The sequence below is a fragment of the Xenopus laevis genome, chromosome 2S (genome assembly GCF_017654675.1).
Source record: "Xenopus laevis strain J_2021 chromosome 2S, Xenopus_laevis_v10.1, whole genome shotgun sequence".
Classification (NCBI taxonomy): Eukaryota; Metazoa; Chordata; class Amphibia; order Anura; family Pipidae; genus Xenopus; species Xenopus laevis.
Window position 1 is genome coordinate 90,318,449 of NC_054374.1, and position 22,765 is coordinate 90,341,213.

The window sequence follows — 22,765 nt, forward strand, 5'->3', positions numbered from 1 at the left end:
TCTTAACCCATTGATTACTAAAGAGCTACAACAGGCAATCAAACCATTAAAGGCTCATAGGCTCCAGGTCTAGAAGTCCAAAGTAATGAATATTATCAGTTTGAAGGGGTTGTACTGGCAGATACATTGCATAACTTCAAAATAACATTGGATGACTATTTAGCAAGGGAAAAGCAAGTTTATTCGAGGTAAAAAAACCTCTATCACTAGACCTTTGATAAATCTGCCCTTTTATGTCCAGTATACCAACAGTATAATAATAAAACCCAACTTTTTAAAATTACATTAAAAATTGCTTTCTCCAGTGCAATAATGTTAATTTATTATTATTGTTACATTGTAAAAATTATTTCTGTGTTACGCATTCTTACGACCAGCTTGAAGGTGGCATATTTTTTACGCAAACTAATAGATTTTTCATTAATACATTCACTTGTCGCAATCATCACGGCATGCAACCTTTTTCTGGTTGGTTGCAAAGTATATGTTAATGGTGTACAAAGGAGAAATTAGTCAGGCAGAGAAAAAAAAATTGTTCGCTTTGAAACTGATGGTGATTAAAATCTCTTGAAGGGTATCAAGTATTTATTGGTAATATAATTTAAATACAGGTATGGGATCCGCTTGGTCCAGAATGCTCTGAAATTCAGAAAGGCTGTCTCCCATAGACTCCATTTTGTCCAAATAATCCACATCTCTCTTGCAACTGCAAGGGAATTGTGCAATTCCTTAAATTTCTTCTTTAAGTTGTTTTTTTTCTTTCAAACTATTTATTTTGCTATTGTGAAATCTTTTGATATTACTCTTACTATCACCTGCATTTCTATTATAAATCTTTCCTATTAACATTCTGATAAATGTGCATATAATTGGAAAACTCTCCTGGCAGTAAAGTTAAAAAAAAGAAAAGAGAAGACCACAGTTGCTTTTTTCAAATCATAACATTCACAACATTCTGAAATATCCTTTAATCATTTCCTTCTGCTTGCTGGCTTTTTTCTTATTTCTGTAATTCAAAAGAATTTATTGTAGACTGCTTTGTTATAGTTATTTAGTCACGTTCTTTGTATATTCTGATATTTTAATAAATGCAATTACAGTCGTGGTTTTACAGTTTGTGAGTTTAGTCGTGGTTTCAAAAACCTCTAAAACCACTTCAATAAATATTCACAGCAGCCTAAGAAAGGATATGCAAAAAATAATACTGCACACTCTTTATAACAAACTGCAAAGTAACTTTACATTTTTTTCATTATGTGCAAGTATTTATTAACCTACCAGCCAGCAGTGAATTCTACATGAGCATCAAAAAAGCCAGTGACTTGTCCTGTAGCGACTTTCCAGCCTTCTATCCGAGCACGAATCAGCCCTTCTCTTTTCTGATTTCGGACAACTTTAACTAAACCAGGATATCTCTTGTGAACGTATTCTTCCAGAGGCCCCTTTAACTCTTCTGTGGATAAAACAGACATAGAAATATGAGATCACATTTTAATAATAAGGGACTTGCTATAAAATTTCCTCAAATGTATGTACTAGTTACCTATTCTTTGATTCCACAGTTAAACCTGAAAGTAAAAGATATTTTCAATGGTCTATTCTACAACAGCTCTTTTACAAAAATATATAATGTTGCTTATTCTTAACTGTTCAGAGACCATATTAATTAAAAATCTTTTTACTCCCAAATACAATATACACATTTCCTGGTGAAGAACCGAACTTCCTTGTGCCACTTACTCATCAAACTCAGAAAGACCTTCTTGGTCCACAGCCTAAATGCACCGAAGCCATATGTTTTATTACAACATTTTTTTGTTACGTTTGTCCAGGCTGACTGCCTGAATCCTTGGAACAGAAGGAGGAGGACCTCCAGCTCCTGCTCCTTTCACCATCTGCCAATGGACCATGCTACACATGATCAACAAACTGTTTGATATTCGTGATGCATGCATATTGGTTGAGATTGCCCTGGCAGCATACCTATACATAATTGGGGGGAGGAGGGATTAAGTTATCCTTTTATTAAAGCATCTGCCATGCATAACCTCACCTTTACTCCCACTGATATATCTAAAGTGTGAATTAGATGCCTTCATATATTTGTGTGAAAAAGACTGCATATATTTTTTAGGTAACATACAATATATATTGTATTTTTTGAGTGCAAGGAAACAACATATTCAAGCATCTCTTGTTAGAATTATTGTAACAAACCAAAAAGCACAGAAAAGGAATGTTTATCAATGTCATGTAGTGTAATTTTTGTTTTGTAAGGGCAGAACAACATGAAAGACATTTGTCAGATTTTGTGTTCTTTTCTTGCTTTTAGCAGTGCTGTTTTTTGAGACAAGTAACAGAAATGATGTGCAGTCTGGGAGACCTGCAAAGGAGGTTCATAGGTATAGAGAATTATCCTACTACTGTGAGGTGTGACAATGGCAAGCTACTATTTGTTTTTTGTTGTGCTAGCATTCCATCTTTATTAGCAGTTTTCAGGCATTCACTTTTCCAAAACAGTTTGCAGACATTCTCTAGTTGAGACAATCTGGGCTGCTGGTAAGAGGAGTAATGTTTGCAGCAAGTAAGGGAATGCTGGTACATGCCACAGTTACACACTGTAAAATTGGAGCTCATTTATAAACACTGGGCAAATTTGCCTGTGGGCAGTAACTCATTGCAACCAATCAGTGCTTGGCTTTTTCGGGCAGCTGCAGGTAGAACAATGAATACAATAATTTGATTGGTTGTCATGGGTAACTGCCCATGGTAAATTTTGCCCAGTGTTGATAATTGACCCCCATTGAGAGCTGGTATCTTGAAGAATAGCTTCAGATATGTGATAGTTTTATTATATGCAAATACCTCATCTAATAGCATCCTCTATTTCTATGACTAGGGATGTAGCGAACGGCGGAAAAAATGTTCGCGAACATATTCGCGAACTTGCGACAAAACATGCGAATAGTTCGCGAACGTCGCGAACCCCATAGACTTCAATGGGAAGGCGAATTTTAAAAGCTAGAAAAGACATTTCTGGCCAGAAAAATGATTTTAAAGTTGTTTAAAGGGTGCAACGACCTGGACAGTGGCATGCCAGAGGGGGATCAAGGGCAAAAATGTATCTGAAAAATCCATTGTTGACACAGCGCTGCGTTTTGTGCTGTAAAGGGCAGAAATCACACTACGTCACTCAGGTGATGTTTCTGGACACGGAATGTGAAAAAGCTCACACAGCTAGGTGGCACTTGGTTACAGACTGGGCAAACAATGCCTGCAAGGGCAACGTATACACTACAGCAGTGGATACGGAATATATTATTGTTGCTTGGAAAACGTCACTCAGGTGGTGTTTCTGGAGACGGTATTATTTTTGATATTTAGACAGAATGTGAAAAAGATCACACAGCTAGGTGGCAGTTGTTTGAAGAACAGATGCAGATGAGAGATCAGCAGCAGGACAGCTGCCCACAGCAGCTACATACAGAGCACTGCAGTAGAAGGTAGATTACTAGCCAGCAAAGCTACCTAACCTAAAATGTCCCTCAAATCCCTGCAGAGTTCTGTCCCTACAATACAGAGCAGTATCAAGTAGATTACTAGCCAGCAAAGTTACTATCAACTGTCCCTCAAATCACTAACAGCTCTCTCCCTACACTAGCTCTTCCAAGCACACACAGGCAGAATGAAAAAACGCTGCAGGGCTTCAGTTTATATATGGAAGGGGAGTGGTCCAGGGGGTGTGGGGGTGGTCCAGGAGGGAGAGCTTCCTGATTGGCTGCCATGTATCTGCTGGTCTGGGGTGAGAGGGCAAAAATAAGCGCCAGCTAAGGCGAACCCAAATTGGCGAACGTCGCGCGACGTTCGCGAACATTCGCCGAACGCGAATAGTCGATGTTCGCGCGAATTAGTTCGCGGGCGAACAGTCCGCGACATCCCTATCTATGACCCAGGGCTGCAAATATTACTCCTCTTACCAGCAGCCCAAATAGTCTCAACTAGTCTCAACTAGAGAATGTCTGCAAACTGTTTTGCAAAAGGGAATGCCTGAAAACTGTTTTGTGAAATAGCAGTTTCCAATTTTAGTTTAACACAGTAAAAAAGTGCAATTGTGTCATTCTTTGCAGGAAAACAGTTATTGCCTTTAAAATAAAGGTGCTAACTTTAAATATTTTATACTGCAGTTATTTAAAAATGCAATTTTTAAAATATTCTGGTAGAAAAATGATGAGGTATTTAATGTGATATGAATCAAAGAAAATGCAGACAGTATAATGAATATAAATGCCACTCAATAAAACCTTACGTATGGTTAGCACATTGATGAAAACGTTTGAAGCCATGACCTTGCTAAGCAGAAGCACCACGCAACTGGCAGAGCCTAGAATAAGGATCAGCATCTGTTTAATGTTAATCATTTACTGGATGACATCATATTGGTAAAATAATTGAATATGCTTATACATTGCCAGAGTACTTTAATCCCATGAGCAGATTTTCAAGTCAGCCGGCACTATTCACCTACTGCCCTTTTGATGAGACAAATGAGCGTGACATGTGAATATATTTCACTAGTTAAAAATGATAACTAAACTAACTGATTTATACAACTATATGTGAATATATAATATGCATACAAAGAGTGCCCCTAATTATCTAATGTAAATACATTCTCTGAAAATAAACACAGATACCAGAAGAAATATTTTTTAATCAATTCATTTATTATTTAAGTAATTTAAAATACAGATGGCTTATTAATAGACCCTTAGCTGATCCAGAGGAATGTGAAAATACATTAAAGCCATGTATGCTGGAGTCTAAACGATGATACAAATTGAGACAGCACTCCATTAATAAAGATTGGCATATTTATTTGAGCTAAGGATAAAAGGCCTTTAACCCCTTAAGGAAACGGTCACCAATATCCAATTGGTTCCATTGTGCTATTAGAGGTGTTACGTGCTATCTGAAGCTCACAGAGGTATGAAAGAGTGATCTAATCACAATGGTACCATAATGACTGCATCACTTTTTCACACTTTTTGTAAGTTTCATCTAACACCTAACTTAATAGTTCAGACACTAGTCAGCAGCACCCTTCTGTCCCCTTCCCCCGACAACCTCAAATAGGCACATCGTTCAGTCAGAGGATTTTTTTGTTTTAAAGTGATTGCTTTGGGGGGGACTTTTTGGGCAAATGGGGTTAGGGAGGCTTAGTCTCCCCAAGCCTAATGAAAATCTGCCGCTGCTAGAGACAACAATTGTTAAAAACTTTGATGGGTGTCCTTATGAATACATATAGACTGCAAAGCCTCTGATATCATCTGAAGAGAAGCAAGGCAGAGTCTAACCCATAATGTGTACATACCTACAATTAGCAGAACAAAAACACATTTCTGCATTGTAATTAGGGATGCACTGAATCCAGGATTCGGTTCGGGATTCGGCCTTTTTCAGCAGGATTTGGCCGAATCGTTCGGCCCCACCGAATCTGAATCCTAATTTGAATATGCAAATTATGGGTGGTGAGGGAAATCACTTGACTTTTTGTCACAAAACAAAACAAGGCAGTAAATTTTTTTTCCCCTTCCCACCCCTAATTTGCATATGCAAATTAGGATTTGGTTGGGTATTCGGCCGAATCTTTCGCAATCCAAAATAGTGGATTCAGTGCATCCCTAATTGTAATTGCAATTGTGTATTTCACATTTGGTCCTATATTGTTTTAGCCCATAATCTGCTTAAAAGACCAGTAACATAAATCGTTTTTTTTTAAAAAATTTGTTTCTACTTAACGAAAAAACCCCCACCAAGACAGTTTTAACTTTAAATTCGCAAAGTCTTTAGTAAGCAATTACTTAGCGCTCCTCTTCAGAAACTGCGTCAGAGCGACGATCCAACGTGCGACACTTGATTTCTCTTCCCTGCCTTCTATAGGAGATAGGAGTAATTTCTTTATAAAGACTTTGCAAATTTAAAGTTAAAACTGCCTTGGTGGTTTTTTTTTTCCGTTAAGTAGAATTTTTTTTTTTTATGTTACTGGTCCTTTAAGTACTTTTAATATTAAATAATTGTAAGAGAAGCACTAGGAAACAGTTGGATGCAGTGTATGTTTCCCCTGTCATATTCCTGTCAAATGTGTGGTAACTTCAGCAAATGCCAGTTTTGCAGTGGGAAAAAATAAAATACATAACTATAACTGAGGGCTCAATCTGCCATGCCCAGAGGAACAAAGGAAAAATTTTATATCTGCATGTTTGCACACTCAACATAAATACAATTTGAAGAGAGGGTGGTTTGAAAAAATAATTTTTACTTTTATGTGCAAACATGCAGATATAAATTATTGATATAGGTTACCTGCAGTAGGGGTAACATTTGTTTCTGCACCTCTCGCTATTTTTTGAAAGTTTTGGTGTGCCCTCCTTTCATTATTAACTCTAAAGGAAAAATTTTACCCATATAGTGTTCATTGATATATTTGATATGAAGTAAGTAAAATCATACTTGAATTCTAAGAGGAATATATGAGTCCTTTTTGGTGTGTATATGTTTTCTCTAGCAGAATTCCCATTAATTGTAGCTAAATTGCAGTGTCTTCCTAAAAATAAGTTAATTAATGCTGCCTGTGCTAAATAACTAGAAATATGAACATACTCACCATCATAAAGTTGGTTAAAGCCAGGAAGCTTAGTCAAGTTACATACCCTAAAATTGGAAAGTGCCTATTAGATTGAGTCTTCCTCTGCTTCAGAAAATTGCTATTAGAGAGCATTTCCTATTGTACTTGTACACAATATCAATTTCCCTCAGGTGCCAGATCCATTTAGTTAGAAGCGCAAGGGGAAAATCCAATTTAAAAGCAGGAGTTTCACATACAGGATGGATATCATTGTTATAATGGCAATTTTCCATGTGTTTGTGTTCTGCAAGGGATTCTGGTTTGCTAGAGGCCTCGAGGTTCTTTTTGTTGTCTAATTGAATGCTTTTAGTTAGTATTCACTACATTTTAAAGTAACTTACAGACAACTGTATAGAAAACTAATGACTTTAGGATCAACCCTGCAGACTGAAAAGGTCATAAAAAGAAATATCAAATCATTTCCTGCCAAAAAAGTGATAAATTGGTGCCCAGAGCTGTATTCCTATTATTTGCTTTGCAATATTCATCTGCTTACTTTGCACATTTTTATAAAAAGGTATATGTTTATGTATATACAGTATATATCTATCGGTCTATATGCTGTATATAAACAGAACTCAAGATTACTGTACACACTTTTTATGAGGTTCATACAGGTTCATACAGGTAAGCAGTGAATACTTGGAATTTTCCATACATGCTCTTCCTTTTATTGAATCAAAGATTTAGTCCTGGGACTTATTTTTATAAACTTTTGTCAATCACAAGATATGTTATGTAGTGATGGGTGAATCTGTGCCGCAAAATTCGCGAAACAACTACAAATTTGCGAAAAGCATTTTGAGGCGAGCGACAATTTTTTTACGCACAACTATTTGCATTAAAGTCAATGGGCATCCAAATAATTTTGACGTGCAACAATTTTTATGTGCGTGCCGATTTTGAAGGGCGTCAATTTTTTCCGGCGCGGGGGATTTTTCACTAGTGAATTGCAGCCACAGTTTCACTAATTAATTTGCTTGCCGCAAAACACAGAAATTTACTGCAAATTCGTGTCTGGCGAATTTATTCGCCCATTATTAATGTTATGCATGTCATATGGTCTTTCAATGCCAGCTCCAAATCTACACAACTACATGGTCGTACTGCCATTTGGTCCAACAGTGTTTGCGTCTTATTACATTTGTGCCAGTGCAATGCCATCATTTTTGTAGACAACCCTAGAGACATCATTAATTACCACAAGTAAAATTACTAATTATCGGTTTTCGAGGCCAAACATGCTTATTGCACTTTCGCATAACTGTGCTTAGCACTAATATGTGGAACCAGACTGAAACAATGTCAAAACCTCTAATTTCCCCCACAAACATCTCATGCAAACAAAGTAAAATCTAGTCAGCATATTCACAGAATAACTGACAGGTAACAAAATACCAGTTCTTATTTATACCTCTCTTGAAGGATACCTACACTGCTCTGTTTCAGGCTTATAGTACTTGCTTGTGAACAAGTCTGTATTTTAGCAAGTGGAGGAACAGACAAAACTATTCACTCTATCTCCCATTTACTGGGGCACTTTGTGTATCAAATGTGTCACAGCCCTAACACTTCTAATACCCCCAGTTAGTAAAACAGTCCAATACACCTTTTCAGAACAAAAGCTATATATACTTTCTGTGTGAGGCAGCTTTAATTAGCATTAATAGGAAGGAGCATGGGTAGCTTCAGGCATATCTCTGACAGGAAGACTACATTGTGCAAAAATGCTTCATATACCATTAGCTTTAGACTTGAAGTAACTTGTAAAAGAAAGTACATACGTATTCTTATATGTAAATAATGATACAGTGAGTTCCAAGAACAATATCCTTGCATTCTACATACTATTACCCAGTGAGAGACGGAGGGCATTAGGTTTGCATAGCACTCAAAAAAAGAAAAATTGGAGGGGAAAGCTCTGCCATATATGCCAGGGAGCTAAATATGAAATAGCTGAGGCAATTGCTGCCAAAAAGGACTTGCATGATGTTGGGATCACTGTTTGAGCAAAATGAACTGAGATGGCTCATACACTATCATTAAAACTAAAAATATTGGTATGAATATATGACTTGAAATTTGAGAGTGAATTATTTGCAAAACACTAGGGATGCACCAAATCCACTATTCTGGGATTTGCAGAATCCTTCACAAAGGTTTCAGTCGAATCCAAAACTGAATCCACGTATGCAAATTAAGGCCACAAAGAGTCAGAAAGAACTTTGTTTGTATGACAAAAAGCCACGTCATTTTAAGGATTCGGATATAACAGGCACTAGTATTCAGAATCCAGCTGAAAAAGGCCAAATCCTGGATTCGGTGCATCTCTAAAATGCACACAGTGTAAAAAATTATTTAAAAGTACAAAATACAAATCATGATATTATCCCTTTACGAGGCTTAAAGTAGTTTTTGTCATATATTTTGCTCCCTCTGGAGAAAAACCTTTTGAGAAATGAAAATGAAATCTTGTAATATCATAGAAAGACTGGAAGTTACTAGAGTTGGTACTGGCAGTGGTGTAATTGAAAGTACTGATATGGCTTCTTTGAGAACTCATGAGCAGATTATAAGGATAGGATCCCATCTGGATGTGCTGGTAATGGTTAAAAGGGTTTCAACATCAAAGTCCACGGCTAATGCTAAGATGTTAGAAAGGAATAAAAGACTTCTCAAAGTGTTGTAAAAACTGAAAGAAAATATAGAAAGCCAAAACTGAACCAGGAATATTACTGTTTTTTTGTGTATTTAATATGCAAAAGCCATGGATATCCTGTAAATTATATCCTTATAAACAGTGCTTAGTGATGTCATCAGTTATAATTAGTGAAGCGAGAATGTGACCCGTTTTACTTTGCTAAAAATTAGCAAAACAGCGAAAATTTGCTAAAATGCATTGAAGTCTATGGTAGTCAAATTTTTTTTAGTTTTGCGATGCAGCACGTCAGATTCTTTTTGTCACAAGACAATTTTTTCACCCATTGGAGTATATGGGTATCTTTTTTGCAGAAAAATTCCACTCATCACTAGTAATCGGAGCTTATGGATGTCATTTATGTTACATGACTCACTGTAAAATGTATACGAGTACAGTATGGGACCTGTTATCCAGAATGCTTGGTACCTGGGGATTTTCGGATAACAGTTCTTAATTTGAAAGTCTACTAGAAAATCATGTAACCATTATATAAACCCAACAGGCTAGTTTTGCTTTCAATTAGGATTAATTATATCTTATTTTGGATCAAATACAAGGTACAGAGAAAAAGGAAATAATTTATAAAAATTTTAATTGTTTGGATAGAATGAAGTCTGGGGGAGACTGCCTTTCTGTAATTCAGAGCTTTCTGGATAACAGGTTTCTTGATAATGGATCCCACACCTGTCTAATAATAAAACACCCGTTGTTCAAATCTATGAGCATATCAGAAGTCACCTCATAGTTTCATGAACTGAAGCACTGATGCAGGGGTATTAAAGCTTGCAATTATACTGTTCATGTGTTCAAGGTAAAGAATATCAGAAATACAGCAATTTGGTATAACTTTATGGCTGTGCTAAAATAAATACCAGGGATTATTCTTTGTTTATTTTTTATAATGGATGGAAATGAAGCAGGGGCACAGTTATGAAAGGAGTAAAATTCTTCACAATACCAATTAACCATTTATGTGATTTATGTGAGTATCAAGCTTTTTTTTAGAGCTTTCACCATTTCATCTCTCTTTAATAATTTTACGGCAAAACCATAAATGAATAGATTTTTCTGAACCTGTACTTGTATGAGGAATGACTCCGGAAAATATCCTCTGTTTGTATTTTTAAGAAATGCCTTTAAGAGTTTGTCATGTGATCCTTCAACAAGAACTACCTTTGCTAAATTTGCCAATTCAAGGTGTGGTGGCGCTTGTATTGCTGAAAGCATTTGGATGAGCCCAATTCTCTGAATGTGCTGCCCGCAGATACACAGTATAGGTATATATGATGTATGGAATGCTTGGGACCTGGTATTTTTCATTATGTGGGGTACCCTACCTTAAGTCTACTAGAAATGTTAAAACCAGAAAAAAAAAACATGTCCAATACTTTTTCCATCAATATGGATTTCTGCTAGCCTATTTATCAAGTGCAGGGTATTTACTTATTATTATAGTAAAAACACAAATCAACAAAATCAACAAAATTTAAATAGGACTCTTTCTGTATAAAAGGTTTCCAGATAATACATTTCCTTCATATCTTTATTTTTTTGTATTCGATTTACTTTTTAAAGAAAAGATGGATACATATGTGTTAATTCATATTTTCCCTTCAGCTTTCCTTTAACTCTCTAAAGGGTTGCCCTAGTTTATACAGGAAAAATGAGCTAACCTTCTACCCTCCAGAATATTGCAGTAGTAAGATGGGAAGCACAGTGTGTCTGCTGTTCATCATGTTTCCAGATAACGAGATGGATTCCTGTGCTGCTTATAAAACAATTGGCCAGAATTGTATAATAACCTTTAACTGGAGAACAAAGGGCAAAAGAATCTTCTTGTCAATTAGTAAAATATCAAACATAGCATGGTGTACATTTTGCAAAGAAAGACAAGCAACTGTGTCTGAATCATATAATTTAATTGCCAGTGTTCTCCAAGGCAAACTGTAAAGCACCGAATGACGAATTACTGCAGCAACAAGTCATCTTGACAATTAAATGCAGAGAATGGTTTTTAAATACAATGTTTAGTGTTTGCTTTGCATAAAGTCACAATGCAATAAAGTAAAAGACAATGAGTGGTGCTATCTTTGCCAATAAAATTTTCAGTGCCACTAAAAGTATTTTCTAAATGTATTTGCATATTGTGTCTCATAGAAAATGTTTAACAAAAATAGCATCCAGTGCTTGTTTACAGAACCACTGCACAGTGTAAGATATAGGAGCAAACCAACATGTTTTTAATGCAGATTTTTATCCCCACATTTCTAACTAACAGAAAACATGTACAATATAGCATGCATCACAACTTGGTGTGAAATTAACCAATGCAGGCCTATGTGTATCTGAGGTAGTAAACTGAGCACAAGTTGCAGTGCTATTCTCCTTAATGTGTTAAAGAAATAGAGAGACATGAAAACAGTTGTAGTCACGCAAATTTACCCGTAGCCTTTAATCCTTATCCTTACTTACATAAAGAAAAACTGTGTGAAAGCTCCACATTGTGAGGAGGGAAATGTGCGTCAGGGTTGTCCTGTAGTATATGTGTGTGTTTTTAACAATATGTTGATGCAAAGTGACACAACTCTATACATTTGGGTCTTAACAATATACAATAGCTTGTGTGTTTAAGGCTTTCTTTGTTTGTGGTTTTATTCTGTATGCATTTGGACATAGTGTGACCAGGGCTGTATTTTGGGTTTGTGCGTGTGTTTTTTTTTATATACAGGCTCCGACAGCCCTTCCACTAAACTGTCCTAGGCACGGGCCCTGGAGAGCCTATAAATAAATACAGCCCTGACTGTGACAGAATCCAGTGAAGCTTCTTGGGACCATGCTCTATTCTAGAGGAGGTCATGACTACTTTTTTGAAAGAAAACATCAGAACCCCAATGTGCAAGGGCTAGGGTTGCCATCTGTTTAGTTTTCCTAGTGACTTCATCAATATTTAGATTTTTGTAGTTTTAGAGTTTTTTTCAACCTTGCCTAAACTTAACCATTTCAAAAAAGCATGAATGTCTCTTATTTATAAAGAAAATCTGATTACAAGTGTGTGTGATTACAAGCGAATCCCCAAAGCCCTCTAAAAGTTAATAAAGAATTTACAATTTGATAACGCCAGTTCCCATTGACTTCTACATGACAATGCCAGCTTTTAGATGGTGGTTTTGAATTCAAGTTTTTCATGCTTTTTAGCCTTAATAAATATTGACATTTTTATGGCTTAGACTAGAGTTTCTATTCTGATGCATGTTTTTAGAGCTAAAAAGTTTAATTTCGGGGGAAAAGAAAAATACATTAATACATCTGCCCTCTAGAGTAAGCTAACAGACCACTAAATATTTATTCAGGAACCATCCTCTATGCTCACCTCAGAGGTGTTTTGCTTGGCTCAGGGTCTATCCTTTATTAACTCCTCGCTTGTCTCTGGTCACTGCACCATTCACCCTGAAAACATGGTTGTCTCTACACATCATGGCGTGATTACACCTGTTTGTGTATCAGATCACAAAGGAATTTTTGCGAGTGTCAAAAAAACAGTAATTTGAAACAAAAACTCCAAACCCCACAAACCAAACAAACCTTTTAACTTAATATAATTTAGATGAACCTTCACAATGAAAGAATTCTAGCATTCAGCAAGTAATAGTTTTCATAGACAAAGGTTAATCAATCTCATCCATGTTTCAATTTTCAAACTATAAAAATTTAGCTTATTGCAAGTTAATTAAAATCCTAGTGTGAATCATTTATAACATGTATGTGAATTGATTTAAATGACAAGCTCAATGATGCATAGATATACAAACCTAGCAACAGGATTCACTCTCTTGCTGGTAAGCAACTGATAAAATTGAGATTATCACTCCATTGCTCCTATTTTTTTTGTACTAGATTACTCTAGTCTTTGAGAAGACAGCACCTACATTTCCAGGTAGCTTGTACTGAAATATTTTCTAACCATCATTAAAGAAAAACCCTTTGAACCAATGAATGGATTTTATAGTATATTGTTTTGTTTACCCAAAGGCCAGAGTTACATGGACACACTGAAGCATTACAGCAAAACAACAGCCTTTCTTCTTATTGAAAATATTATGCCCGAGTATCAAAGAAACCCCTTCTGTGCCCTTGGAGAAACTATCATTTAGGCAGATCCTAGCTGAAGAAATGCTTTCAAAACAAATGTCTTTCAAGGATCAGTATGATTTAAAATTGTGACAAAATGAACTTCCTATACTGAAGGGAGTTTCCAAAATTTGCATTTTTGCCATAAGCATTCATTTTTAAAATGCAATTTTTTTAAATTAGATTTGCATTGGAAGAAAATGCTTTTCTGTTCAATGGGTTCACTGGCATTCTGCAAAAAGATCACTATGCTAATGCAGAGTACAGCAGCATTGCATTGGGGGGAATAAGGGATGTCCTACTGCAGTACAGAAATACACTTTATGTTAGGATAAATAGTGAGGTATGCAGTGTAACAATCAAAGATAGGTTTGCCCTAGCTCTCCTAACATCTTCTGACTTCATGCTGGCATACCCTGTACTAATGGTCCTTAAGCTAGATGTACTGAATTTGATAATCCTGAAACCTGACTTGTTTTTCAGTTAAGCCCTGTTTGCTATAATAGGACATTGTGGAAAATGTAATTCCTGTTTGTTGGAACTTTTTGGATAAAAGATTTCCGGATAAGATATTGTATACTTGTGTGACCAGGGCTCTATTTTGGGTATGTTTTTTAAAGCTGCCCTAGGCAGGGGCCCTCGAGAGCCTATAAATAAATACAGCCATGGCTGTGACAAAATCCAGTGAAGCTTCTTGGGACCATGCTCTACTTCAAGAGGAAGCAATGACTATAAGAAAACATTTGATCCCCATGTGCAAGGGCTAGGGTTGCCACCTGTCCGGTTTTCACCCAGACAGCCCAATTTTTGGGAGTGTTGTCTGGGTGAAAACTGCCTGTTCGGAATTCCAAACAGGTCTTTAAAATGAACGGTGTGGCAATCAGCTAATCGGCTTTAAACCAGTACTAGTTCAGTTCCTTAGTTACTGAGCAGAAGCCAATGAAACTTATTTCTCTTATTAGCACATGCATACTATTGGTTAATAAAGTTTATGACCACTTCCTGTCACACATTAAAGGGGTTGTTCACCTTTGAGATAACTTTTAGTAAGAGGTAGAATGCAATATTCTGAGATAATTTGCATTTGGTTTTCATTTTTTATTATTGAAGGTTTTTGAGTTATTTAGCTTTTTATTCAGCATCTCTGTAATTTGCATTGTAAGCAAAGATGAGCAATAAAAATGTAGCAATAACAATACATTTGCAGCCTTACAGAGCATATGCTTTTTAGAAGGGTCAGTCACGCCCATTTGAAAGCAGCAAAGAGTCAGAAGGAAAAGGCAAATAACTATAAAACTATAAAAAATAAATAATGCAAACCAATTGAAAGTTGCTTAGAATTGGCCATTCTATAACATATCAATAGTAATTTTAAAGGTGAACCACCCCCTTTAATATAGTGTTTAGAAATGGGTGGTTCTTCTTTGTTAGCCTTCACCTGTTGAATTACAGGATTAGATACTGTTATAGCATGTTCTAGGACAGAAAGATAGTCAGGAATAGCTAAAGAGAGCAGCCTGTGCTCCAAACAGGAGAGATAGTAGGAGGTAGGTCTACCGTAGGCTGTGCTAGACTATGTGAAGGAACTACAGTACTGAAGAATGATTCAGGCTATATATTTTTCTTCTACATTCTACATCTGAATCACATTAACTTGAATCCATAGAATGTGAAACTTCCAACCTACCAAGCCAATAAAAGAAACAAGAAAAAACAAAGAAAAAAAAGTGTTTAAATTCTATTACAATAATAATGTCAAATGTCCTGGGCAATAGCAGGTACTAGAAAAAACACTTTTTTGTTCATATTCCACATGCTAAGTGTACAGGTTTGTCTGGGCGACTTTCATTTTGGATGAAAGAAACAACTGCACCTCCCCCCTCCACCCACATCCTCTTTGGCAAATGAGAAGCTAAATGAACAGTGAAGGTAAGTCGTGGTTTACACTATATTCAGCCTGTGCTTCCACATTCCTCTCTCTTAAGTTCTTAACAGACCATGGAAATATTGACTAAACTGTTAAAGGTTTTAAATGACTGGAAACCAGCAGTGAGTCAATATAAGCCCAGCATGATTCATTTCACCTCCAAAACAGGACAGCATTTGTGTTCACAGTATCATCCTTGCAATGTTAATTCTTGCTGAAATTTATTGTGCATATCTTCTAGAGTAAAATTGCAAAATTAGATACAAACAGCTAAAAGATATTGTTGCCCAGGGTTAGAAAATAATGTCACCATTCTTTGGAGGGTGGATGCTGAGAGCTGCAATGCTGCAACAGCCGGGGATACAGAAGATGCCACTATCCAGTGTAAACAAAACATAAGCAAATCTTCAGACCCGAATCCCAGAATACTAAAGAAACTTCCTGCTACCACTTAATACCATTCCTTTCATAAATGATGAATAGGCAGAATGCCAAAACCATTATTGAACTATTGATAATACAAATTATCTAGAACTACAGTATACTTTAGCAGTTGTCTTTTGTTAACTCCCTATTAGAAGAATATGCCCCAGGAAGTCTGAAACACTGCCCCAGTTCTCTTAAACGTTGACGTTTTCTGTAGCAGTGTCTGGTGCAATGAGCTACTTATACAAATTATGGGGGTTCTAGATCCTAGCAATCAGGTAGGCTGCTGTAGACTTTGCTCTTGTTTGAAGCTTCTGGGAATAAAATAAAAAGACATAGAAATATGAATGTGGTGCATAGCACATGCGCATAATGCACTTCTGATGTCACATGGATGCGCATAATGAGCAAGTTGCAGCTTTCGCTCATTATGTGCATCCATGTGCCCCAACATGGCTGCTTGTACAGGGAGCTCCCTCTCGGTGTGGGCGTCCTAGCACTGGTGGAGGCCAATTATATATATATATATAAAAAAATACTATTACCCCCAACCAGAACCTGTACTTTTGGCTGGGTAAAATGTTTTTTTGACAGCAGATGGTCTTTAAGTATTTTTTTACTACAATAATGGTTAACAATGAAGAAAATACATCCATCATGTCTCAAAATCTCAAGACTGAATTTAGCACATTACTGTTGACATTACCTTCATCGCTGTTGTCATCCACTAGGATAATCTCCTTCAACAGATGGACTGGTGTGTGGTTCACTGCGCTGTGCACTGATCTTAGAATCACAGACAGGGCTTCGTTGACAAAGATGAAAATTATTGAAATCTGAGGCAGCTCCTTGGAATATGTCAGTGTCTTGCACCTTAATACAGAACAATAGATAATTTTGAAAATGATTTAAAATACAGGTATGTTGGCTGCTAGAAAGTAAACCATTATGACATTTGTTCACACACTGGTCTAAAAAGTGCCTATAAAGACAAATGTTGTATCACTGAACTTGTAAATACTCTAAGGTGATTATAATGTAATCAAATAGCAATGACTTAATGGTGGCATATTTTACAGATGTATTGTATAGATACATCTGGTGTACAGAAGCACACTTGTGCATCGAAAGCAACCCTAAACAACTCATATGACATTTTCCTTTATTAACTTTATTAGGAATTTGTTTCCTTTTTTATGCCTCTGTGGTTGCATTAATTTAAAAGTGCCATTTTTGATGATGTTTTTGAAAGTTTTAACCACATTAGTATAATCACCTGTGTGAGAAAAGTAAGTGTGCCCAAAATATTTTATTTTTTTACCACTTTTCCTTACTGTTCTTGTGCTATTAACATTTTCATCTAAGATTTAGCATATAAAAATTTGAAAAATGTGGAGGTAAAGTGCCTGAAACATTCCACCATAAATTAACTCTAAAATCAAGTGCAGGAGGCTTTTTTCAGTGCATGGTTGGCTGAAAACCTCTGGTATGAGTGCTTGTTTTATAAATACTGTATTAGTCTTTGGGGACTGAGATTTTAAAAGAAATTTGCATCAGCTCTTTTTACTGAAAGTGTTACTCCAGAGCTGGCAAAACACTGTTGAAAATTAAGATCACTATCTTGAACATGAAATTGAAAGAATAATTGATGGCCTGAGATTGATTCTGGTGACTAAACCAATGACCCCCTCCTTTACCCCTTCATTTGTTGTAACAACTGTAGAAAGCATCTTATTAACATCAACTTGACAAACAAATTAACATCACAGTAATTGATGCTCAGCTAAAAGTAACCTTTAGCTTGACAACCAGTTGATTTCTAAATCTGGCCATGAACAGACATCTTATAACCATGATTTTATAACTTTTTGTGCAAACAGTATGTTCATCTATCCTTGTATGGTACCGTCTTCCAAAATGCCATTCGAAATCAAAAATAGGTCTAAAGGATAGTCATGTTTGGTTGTTTAGGATAACTGTTCAACCAGGAATGCATAAGTATTTGGTTTGAATTTGTGGTAGGGTTTTAACATTTTACAGTTGGTCTTTAGATTTATTATTTATGTATCTAACTATGTGGAGAGGTAGTATCTGCTTGTGTGTAGCTAGTTACTGACATTTTCCATCCTTTTAGACCTCCATTTTTTTTCAATTAAACAACTAGCAACCCCAGCTATCAGAAAGAAGACTGTAAGGTTAGGCCTATATTGTTGTATAAATTCTGTTATCTTTTATTACTATCATATTTTTACTAGATAATTCATGGCAAAGATTACCAAGGATTATAGTTGGACTTTATATGCATCACATTAAAACAACGTGTCTTTTGAAATGTAGTCTATGAATATTGAAATGAAATATGAAAGAAATGTTTGAGAAGACTGATCTGACTAGACAAGTGGAAAAACAAAGCAATAAGCTAAATAAACACAATGTTATGTACTGTATACCAGCTGGGTTATGTCTTTGAATATCAAGTGAATCAGCAATTTTTAGAAGGCAGATCAATTATGTGCTAAAATAAATGTCTTTCCTAGGAGAAGATGACTATTCAATTTTCCGTGGATCCTATTGATCAGTCAGCTTTATTACAACCCATTACTATAAATCCCAAATCCACTTTCATTGCACCAAAGAGCATCTAATGTTTATTGACTTGACAGCACTAGACAGTGATGGAAATTTCCTATACACCAGTCCATTGTAATAGTGACTGACTGTTTTGTAAAATATCAACATCACAATAACCGATACAAGATTGGTTATGATCTGTTTATCTGTTATTTAATAATTAATAATTTAATAATTAATAATTTAATAAATACACTTTTCAGCAAGGACTTAAAATAGCATAAATGCATTGGTATTGTTTTGTATTGCATTGCTTGCTACAGCTAAGTTTAATATCCACAAGTACCCTAAGGTTTTTCTAGGTTCATAAAGGAATTGTCTAATCACGACCCATTAAAGGAAAACTAGTTTATATCATATTAAGTGGCATATTAAAGAAGCTCACCAAACTGGTATATATATTTCAGTAAATTTTGGCCTTTTATACCTCTTGCCTTGAACCACCATTTCATGATGATCTCTGTGTTGCCTCAGAGATCACCTGACCAGAAATACTGCAACTCTAACTGTAACAGGAAGAAGTGTGGAAGCAAAAGACAAAAAGACAGAACCGTGTCTGTTAATTGGCTCATGTATGGTTTGCTTGGTTTGTTTGTGTGCACCATGAATCCTACGATCCTAGGGCGCGGCCCTTATTTTTTAAAATGGCAATTTTCTATTTATGATTACTCAATGGCAAAAAAGTATATTATGAAAATGGTTTATTTACATGAAGCAACATTTTACATACAGTATGAGCTGCTTTATGCAATATGTTTTTATAGAGACCCAAATTCTTTGGCGGTTATAGTTTTCCTTTAAGGTTATATGGGGCCAGCATATTTGTGCATAACATTGAATCTCAACTGTTATTTACCTGCTCAGTTGCTACAGAATTTGTTTATAACCTGTAATTATGGCACATCCTGGATAGATTCAACTAACAGTATATTATGTTCAGTATGGTTGGCTTTTGTAAAACTGTAAACTGTGCTATTAAGATGTCTCCCTATTATAATTGAAATAAATGATTTAGCACCACATTTTTTTATCAGTTATATCAGATTTATCAAGGGTCGAATTTTGAAGTGAAAAAAACTTCGAAATTCGACCATTGAATAGAGTAGTCCGACATTAGAAGTTGAAGTTGAAGGATTTTTAAGATCGTACGATCGTACTTTTACAAAAAAATCCTTTGACTTCTCAAAACTTAGCCAAATACTGGCTATAGGTTCTAGGAGGTCCCTATAGGCTTACATAGCAATTCGGCAGGTTTAAGGTGGCGAAGTGTAGAAGTTGAAGTTTTTTAAAGAGACAGTACTTCGATTTTCGAATGGTCGAATTTGTGAAGTATTTTGAATTCAAATCAAAGTCGAATTTGGCATAATCGATGGTCGAAGTACCCAAAAATTACTTCTACCCCCTAAAGTAACAGTTCAGTGTAAAAATAAAACTGGGTAAATGGATAGGCTATGTAAAATAAAAAGTGTTTCTAATATAGTTATCCAAAAAGGCAATCTATGAAGGAGGGCCGGGCCGCGGCGCACAGGCGCCCTAGGCAAGCCAGGCGTGGCTTAGCACTCCTGTGCATGCGCAAGATGGCAGATTTACCCATATTTTATTTGTATACTTCATTTTCCATTCAGTACTTTCTAGATGTCACTACACTCCTTACATTGCCCCTCCTTCCTCAAAATTGTGCAGTTTCGCTAATTATTTTGCTTGCAGCAAAATGTGGAAATTCGCTGCAAATTAGTGTCTGCCAAATTTATTTGCCCATCACTATTTATAAGCCATGGAAGGTAGTGCAATCTCCTGAAAGATACATTTATGACATAGACTGACTTCTTTTTTGAATTAATTAAGCAAAAGCACATAATTAAGCAAGCTCTATAACAAAAATTTTAGTGTTACTTTTATTTCTATAAAACTGTCAACCGTCCAATGCATCTGTATTGCTTCTTTGTAGGGTATAGTCATTAAGGGACCTGGCCAAGTAGCTTGCTAGAACTTTCCCAAGGTATTAGCAAAATGCATGTACATTCTGTTCACTTAAGCTCCACTGTACAGTCAATCCCAATAAATCTAAATTGAGGCAATTACTAGAAAATGTATTGAAACAGGTTTTAAAGTTTTGCCATATGATAGCTGATTTATGCCCATCAAAATGGGGTTTCAACATGAGATCTATATTGCCAATGCATAGACCACATGGGCAAATCACCATATATCACCAAATCACCATTTATATGTCACCTACCAGGCTAAGCATATTCCACTTGGTTAACAATGTCTCAGTAATTGGTAGACTAAACATACATGCATAAGCCAATGGTGGTGATAAATGTAAATTGTCCATGGTTGATACATGCAGGGGAGTCAGCAGTGAATGTGGTGTCAACTGACAGTTCTATTATGGGTATGGATAAAGACATTTCAAACTAATCTTTTTTGCAGATCAAAGCAGTTCTATCCAATCCCAACATCAGCAACAGGGAGAAAGGATATGGACATGACAAGGGCAGCAATATGAAGGCCGTCTGGATGCAAATAGGGATCTCTAGATGAGAAGTCTTAGAATGTTTAGAAAATTAAAATTGTGCCCACATCAGGGTTTACTAAATTTGAATGGGTTATTGACAAAGAGCACATTGGGGGGTTGGTTTTGTTGTATATAATGCATTTTTTAAGCTAATTTTTCATAATTGGTCATCTTATAAATACTTTTTGCACCATGGATGCAGCACAGCGTGGCCCCCGAAAATCTGCACTTCCGCATTGTTAATACCTCAAGCATTGGTGTAACTAGATATTACTGGGCCTCACAGCAAATTTTTTTTTTTGTTTTGCTTGGTTGACCTATTTTACCAATATTTATTGAAATTGTATATGAGTTAGAGCCTCATGGGGGCCCAATACCTCCCGGCCCCCTGCACTTGCAGAGTCTGCTTCCTCTGTAGCTATGCCCCTGACCTTAAGGGCTTGTCCTGCAAACATAAGACTTTTGTGCCAGTGAATTCTTTCTACAAAAGAGCACCTTTAACCAATACAATGCAAACTCTAGTATCTAAACTTTTGAAGCAGTTGTAAAATATGAGCTTCTACAATATTAAGATGCATTTGTAGTCAAACATAAAACATTAATGAATAAGAAGTATGTGGCAATTATATCTTTGCAAAAATTTATATTTTACTTAAGCAAGAGTGTTTCTTGCTATGTTAAATGTCATTTTTCTTAATATTTACTCTGTTCAAATCTCTATATTTTCCACTTAGGTTATAATTGTAAATAGATACAGCCATGGGGGTTTGTTCTATTGGGTTCCCAGAGGTGGTTCATGATTGGTCTATTGTTTGCCCCTCCCATACATTCCCATTGGATCTTTCTCCTTTAAATACTTTGCTGCACAATATGATAAGCCTATGAACGTGTCTCCTGGTGACACGAAACGCGTCAGGCTTTTATTTTTATTTTTGGAAAATTAAATGTGATTTTTTTTTTACTATTCAATATCCGGCTCCTCTTTCTTAACTTTATAGTTCTGTATGTGCAAGCCTGCTTTGATGTTTCCATGCCTACATTAATAAAGTGATATTACTTATGCAGTCCCTGGAGTTCCACAGATTTTTCAACTTTCTTTAAATGTATTATTCTGCAGAGCATCCTTATATGTCTATAAAACACCCTTAAAAACACCATATAGTGAGTGAGCATCAAGGTATACAAGCAAATAACAAAAATATATGGTTTTTGGGTATAAGAAACAATTGCATTACTGACTACACTTTCAAATTTAATTTATATTGTTCCTTAGTACTACAGGTATGGGACCTGTTATCTAGAATGCTCTGGACCTCTGGTTTTGCGGATAACGGATCTTTCCGTAATTTGGATCTTCATACCCTAAGGGGGTTATTTCCTATGAATGCAAAAATCCTGAAAAATTGGACCTTTAAGAATCACAAATTTTTCAGAATTTATTAAACCCAGAGGATGGAAAAGTCAGAATTAGAAAATCCGGCATCTCAGACCAGTCGAGGTTGCATATAAGTCAATGGGAGAAGTCCCAATGATTTTTTCATGTGCGCTGGGTCTTGTACAATAACCCAAAGTTTTCGGAGTTTTTGGGCAAAAAAGCATAAGAAATCGGAGTGTTCGGATGAAAAATCCAGAAAAATCGTAAAAAAACTGTTTTTTTTCCCGCAAAGCAAATTTTCGGGAAAATTTATTAATTAATAAGCATTAAAAAACCAGAGTGGATTTGATCGGAGTTTGTAGCAAAAAATA

The 22,765-nt window shown here is 35.9% G+C and overlaps 1 protein-coding gene across 1 annotated transcript in view; it reads right to left on the reverse strand.

Moving 5' to 3' along the window:
• galnt17.S (polypeptide N-acetylgalactosaminyltransferase 17 S homeolog) overlaps nucleotides 1-22,765 on the reverse strand; it is a 160,600-nt gene that overhangs the window by 82,754 nt on the left and 55,081 nt on the right. Inside the window, exons 4-5 of the mRNA XM_041584122.1 lie at nucleotides 16,574-16,740; nucleotides 1,279-1,453 (exon numbers count right to left, since the gene is read on the reverse strand). Of these exons, the coding sequence (XP_041440056.1) occupies nucleotides 1,279-1,453; nucleotides 16,574-16,740 (342 nt within the window). The remainder of the gene's footprint in view (nucleotides 1-1,278; nucleotides 1,454-16,573; nucleotides 16,741-22,765) is intronic.